This window comes from Macadamia integrifolia, chromosome 7 (genome assembly GCF_013358625.1).
Source record: "Macadamia integrifolia cultivar HAES 741 chromosome 7, SCU_Mint_v3, whole genome shotgun sequence".
Lineage (NCBI taxonomy): Eukaryota > Viridiplantae > Streptophyta > Magnoliopsida > Proteales > Proteaceae > Macadamia > Macadamia integrifolia.
Window position 1 is genome coordinate 9083261 of NC_056563.1, and position 6146 is coordinate 9089406.

A 6146-nucleotide genomic window follows, 5' to 3' on the forward strand; every position below is an offset into this window, starting at 1 on the left:
AATTTATCAAAAATAAATAAAATGTACAAGGAATCCTATCTAGATCTGTAGAATCAATCAATCAAGTTCCAGTAGGATAATTAGGGTACCCTATAGCATGTCTTCTTGTGGGGAAAACCATGAACAACAAACTGCAGAGAAGCCCTACTCCAACAGGGACAATGTCAAGAAGCTGCTGCATCTCATGTTTTGGCTGAGGGTAGAAGCAACTCAACACATTCCTGTCTCTTAAGGCAATTGAAAAGAATACCAAGACTGTTAAGACCCCATGAGCAAAGTCTACAGGCCTCAACTTATACTTACTGAGATCAGGAAGAGCATTAGAACCTGTTGTAGCCTCTGGTTGATAGTCAAATAGCCACATCCCTTTTGATGTAGCAATGCCATAATAAACTTGCCCATCTAATGATTTAAAACTGTCTGCGAAGCATGCAAGGAAGCAAGATAGAGAGAGTAACATTAACAATAGTAATGTCAAATGGCTTGTTAAAGAGTCACAGAAGCCATTGTTGGTGAAGATTGGGATAAGAAGTTGAAAGGCCATAAGAGTTCCTGTAGGGAGGAGGTTTGTCAATTTTGCTGTCCCTGTTAGAGTCTGAGAAATAGTTCTTTGCAACCGCGGTCGCAGAGAAGAAGGCGAAGATGGTGGTTCCTTTTCACTGCCCGATGAGCTGCTGACCCTTGCCTCTGTCGCCGGAGTTTCGGCCACGGTGGTGGCTCTATTGCTTCTTGTCCTGAGAGACATCTTCTGTATCTGAATTCTAGAGAGAGAGGGAGAAATGGTAATTGTCGGGAAGATTAGTAAGGATGATTGGAGCTTAAATATTTGGGTTTACTTGCCTTGCAAGAGGTGGTTTTTGGCATTGTTTTTGAGACACACGCTTCATAAATTAATTTACGTTGTGTTAATATAGTAGAAAACCACTTTAATTTGGTTGTCTAAGGCGTCAAGATATTAAATTATCATCATCATAACTAATACTACAGGATTTAAATTGGTCGAGTCTTATTCGGATTAACATTAATCCTCTACTCTTTGTTTACTAACACCTTAAGCATTTTAATTTTTTTTATTTATTATTTTTAAAATTTTTTGTAAACGATAATAATATAGATCAAATTGTGATTAAGAACCACGCAAGGAGCGCCTGACAGTTGACCAGACTTGATGTATTTGTGAAATAGGATTCTTCACTGAAAGAAAGAAGGCTTTGTCTAGTTTGAAAAGAAAATGAAAAATGTTAAATATAAAAACATAATTTCTGTAATCATTATCTCATATATAAATTCATAATTAGTAAGATATATATTTTTTTAAATATAAATTTTACAGAGAAAGAATCTTGCCGGTCTATTCTTCCCTATGTCAGTCATCACTCGAGGCCAATGGGAAGGGAGCACAAGGGAACATCTTTAGTGCACAACTTAGAGAGTGTTCTTGTCTTTTCGCACCTACATTAGTCTAGGCGTAGGCAACACTAGACTGATATGATTCTTTTTTCCTAATTTTATTTTAATTTTTTTTATAAAATTTTATTTTATTTTCAAATTTAACAAATTTAGATACAAATTAATGTGAAAATTAATATAAGAAAGTTTTTTTTTTAGAATTTAAATTTTTAACTTTTCTTCCATTTTATTTCTCTTGTTATCAAATGGAGTTTTAAGGGGAGAATATAATATAGAAACCAAACCCATGTGATGAGTTTATACTATGAAGAGTAAGGATTTTTCCACACTGGTATAGTGAGTATCTCTCATGCCACACCTATCACGATGGCATGGGAATGATTTTATTTAAAAAGGCTTACATGATAAGAAAAGAGAATTTATCAAAAAAAAAAAATCATAAAAAAAACAATGTCAATATAAGACCACATGGTTATAATGTGAAAGAACAGAAAAAATAATCCCCTTTTAAGTTTTGATAGTCTTCAAAATACCTTTGTGATCCTACCAAAAAAATAAAAAATACCTTTGTGAGATTCTACTTCAATGCATGTTCTTATTGGCAACAAGAAAATTTCTGTAGGCCAGGTAGTAAGAAAATTTTGTCCTAAGAAAGAGAGAGAGAGAGAAGGCCGTGGCTTATGACAGGGATAGGATTCCTCTATAGAGCCCATGGACCATAGAGTGATCTCACAGCTAGGATGATCTCGAGACATGTGCCTAGGTCCTTCTAACCATGGGATCACTCTATGATCCATGAGCTCTATGGAGAGAATCCGGATCCCACAGGGGGATTTTCTCCAACCTACCGTGATGTGACACGCACCAATGGAAGGATAGTTTAAATATTAAGAGGGGTTTTCCAATCATTACACAGGTCATTCAAATTACTTGCACCATCATAGTGATTATGAACCAAACATATAATCAATGGACTGGACCCAAGTGTCGGAATACTGTTACTGGAGCCCTTTACATAAAATTCTATCAATCAGGAACAACTCATTCATGTTTGAATTTGACCGTCCAATTAGGATATAAAAAAAAAGAGCACCTTGCACATCATAATATACTAACCCAACCCAGTCTTGATGACGAAGAAGGGCCAACGCAATGTGGAACTTGTCATGGAAGAAAAACATCTTGGAATCAAAATCATATTTTCGAGGTTTACAAATTACAATTAAGTGGTGTTCTGAATTCTATCTGGTAAATTAACCCACAATTACTTGAAGAAGGGCCTTCCCATTTTATCCTTCTCTATCCTTGTTTTTCCTTGGTTTGTATAGAAACAGAACCATAAAATGATGTAGAAAATGAATGAAAAACGTAAACAACAATCACACAATCGTAGAAAAAGATTTACATGGTTCAACAAAATTGCCTACATCCACGGTGAGACAAGATCTCGCTTCACTATCAATGGAGAATAGGTTTATATTCGCTCGTCCTCATACCTCTCTCAAATTATATATAGAGAAAGAATCATCGCTACAAATATATAGTGAATCCTATACAAAAAATTTACCAAAATATCCATATTACGATCTCTCAAGGCCAAGAGGCCACCAAAGGCCTGACGGCCCTTCAGAATAAGCCCAATTTTGCATGTGACTAAATACAAGACATTATACCCCAACAACTTGGTCATGATGAAAATGTCTTTTTCTCAGAATCTTCATATCATGCAACCACACACAATCTCACATATATTACGTAAAAGTAGAACCTTAAAACAATGCCAAAAATGAAAGGAAAATGTAAACAATAATCAAACAATTGTTGATAAAGATTTACGTAGTTCGGCAAAACTGCCTACATCCACAGTGAGATGAGATCCTGCTTCATTATCAATTAAGAATAAAATTACAATCGTTTGTCCTCACACCTCTCTCAAATTGCTTACAGAGAAAAAATCCTCGCTACAAATATATAGTGAACCCTATACAAAAAATTTACCAAAATACCCATTAGTGAACTCTCAGGGCCATCTCACCCTTCAGAATAAGCCTACTTTTGCATGTAACAGAATTCAAGACATTACATCCCAACAGTTTGGTCATGGACTCATGATGAATATATATTTTTCTCAGAATCCTCACATCATACAACCACACAATCTCACATATATTATGCCTATGATAATTACTTCTCATACCCTTCCTCTCTTGGAAGGAAATACCACACACAAAGCACTAATCACAAACCCAACAACCACAGGAGTACTGTCTTACTCCTAGGCATGGCTGGATAATAACACTGAACAGTATCATTATTGGACCAATGCAATCAACAAGATGCGTGCAAGAGATCAGCAACACCCAACGAATTAGACAATAATCAGCTGGCTAACACAGTCTCCGTGGCTTGTATCGTAGGCCTCTGGGGTGCATTTGTCTGGCCGACTTCCAGTGAAGAGGCTGCAATGCGATAGGACAATTGAAGGCTGAGTTGTAGAAGGTGAAGACCATCCTGATATAAAAGCTCATGTGAGCACACTAGTTTTAACATTGATTGAGTAGTGTCATCCGTAGTTGCTTCAATTCTTGTAACAGATTTTTGAAACTTTAACTACCCAATCTTCATTTTTTTTTTCCTCGGGAAATTCCTTAATTTTCCAATGCCAAGGAAGATCTTATAACCAACCACCCTCATCTTCTTTGGACAGCCCAAATCGTCTGCCTGAGGTACTAGCAATCTGTGCTTGCTTGAAGGAGTTTTGCATAGATTCCATGCTAATGCATTCACTTGTAGGGTGACACTTCTACTGAATCCATCAGAGAAGTACCAAACAAGATATGTGCTCAAATACGCCTGCAATTCCGTCTGATAAAAGAACAAATCTTGATGAAGCAATGAAACACTAGATTCAGCAATAATAATGGAGGTAAACTTGATTCTGTTTTCAACAATGCCCTTTCGCCTCTGTGTATCTGAGAAAGCTCTGAAAAAGGAGATATGGTGTATTCTCATATTGCTAAGGGTGGTTGCAAATCTGGTATTTCTACGAAAGCTAGTTTTATCAATCTATATGCAAAACGTGGTGAGGTTGGAGCAGTACAAGAGCTAGTTGATGGAATGCATCAGATGCATCAGATGGCGAGCTATTGCATCAATGGACAGCTTGAAAGCTCTGAATTCTTCAGGATGATGACTGAAACAGGGCTGCCACCTTAACGATATAAAGCACTTGACTGCCCTGCTGTCTACTAATGGCTTGGGGAATCCAAGAAATGATGAACAGTTTCATGACCACATAATAAGAAAGGATCCTTCCATGATAAGAGTTGGAAATGTTCTGATCAATAAATATGCGAAATTGGGCAATCTCAAGAGTGCTGAAACCGTGTACAAGTACATGGTGGAGAAGGGTAAGTTAACCTGGAATTCGATTTTTTCTGCAAATGATTGAAATGGATGCAGCAACTGAGCTTTGAATAATTTCCTGGAGATGCAGAGGAATGGTTTGAGGTCAGGTGTGTTTTCCTTTGGCAGTATTCTTGGATCAAATGATGCAACAACAGTAAAGGAGCTCCATGCTCAAATTATGAAAAGACCTATATAGTTGTTGGAACTTCTCTCTAAATGCATATGCAAGTATTGGGAACCTCAAAAATGCATACCTGGTCTTCAGCAGATGCCTAATTCGAATATAGTTCCTTGAATAAAATTATCAGTGCTTGTATGGAGAATGAATTTGTAGATAAAGATCTGCAGCTCTTTCGTCAAATGAGAGAATGACATCTTTCTATATGAATACACTTTATCTACCTTGATCAAGGCAGCGGAAGACCGACATTGGAAGAAGGAAGCAGCATCAGATGATCACAATTAAACTGAGGAACCAAAAGGATGTCTTGCCCAGAAACACGATCATCACCATGTACTACTCCAAACACAGAAGCCTGCAGCTCTAGGCACACTCTATCGAAAACATATCTGAGCCAGATGGTATCTCTTGGAATACCTTGATTCAGTCGTATGCTGAGAATTTAGAGACCTGAAGAAGCTATTTCTTTCTTCTGGGACATGAAATATGCAGGAATATAACCAGTCGAATTCACCTTAAAATTCTTGGCTGCTTGCACAACGCTTTGCAGACTTGAAACTGGGAACACGATTCATGTTGCTCGGAAAAAATGGGTCTGGTGTTACATGATTTCGTGAGAAGTGCCCTAGTTGACATGTATGCATATGTGGTAAAGCACCACATTTAAAATGCAAGTTCTTGTGCAGCCAAATCAGGGGATAAAATGACACACCTGCTCTTTTAAACCAGTTGGAGAGTATTGGGGTTGAAAAGCTCTACTGTTTGACATTACAAATTCGATAAGTCATTATAGATGAGATAGCAGATAAATTCAAAAGACAGGAAAATTCCGGTGGATAGCAAACAAATTAGGTTGGAACGAGAACTAAAAACAACGGTTTTTAAGACTATGTTCCTTTGTTGGCATGTCGGGTCTGAGAAGAACGAGTAACTATTTCAGACACCCTTTAAAGAACTTAACATCAATGGCCTCATGATCTAACATGTGGCTATTCCGAGATGCATTAGCCCATCTACTCGGTTCATCGATGATCCTAGACCTAGGGAATTGCCCAACAATAGGCCCTGCTAATCCCTCCCCAGGTTCTGGAAACCAGATAATGTTGTGATCCCCATCATCCAACACAATCAAGGTTCGATCAGATAT

At 37.5% G+C, this 6146-nt stretch overlaps 1 protein-coding gene across 1 annotated transcript; it reads right to left on the reverse strand.

The window, feature by feature from the left end:
* Positions 1 to 34: 34 nt before the first annotated feature.
* Positions 35 to 748, reverse strand: LOC122083579 (protein DMP3-like). Its single transcript, XM_042651437.1, has one exon. It carries the CDS (start codon positions 743 to 745, stop codon positions 62 to 64), a length of 684 nt encoding a protein of 227 aa, XP_042507371.1. The 5' UTR covers positions 746 to 748; the 3' UTR covers positions 35 to 61.
* Between the last annotated feature and the right edge of the window lie 5398 nt (positions 749 to 6146).

What these genes read in the sequence shown, in the direction of transcription:
- LOC122083579 (XM_042651437.1), bottom strand. Translation starts at nt 745, where the DNA reads ATGTCTCTCAGGACAAGAAGCAATAGAGCCACCACCGTGGCCGAAACT.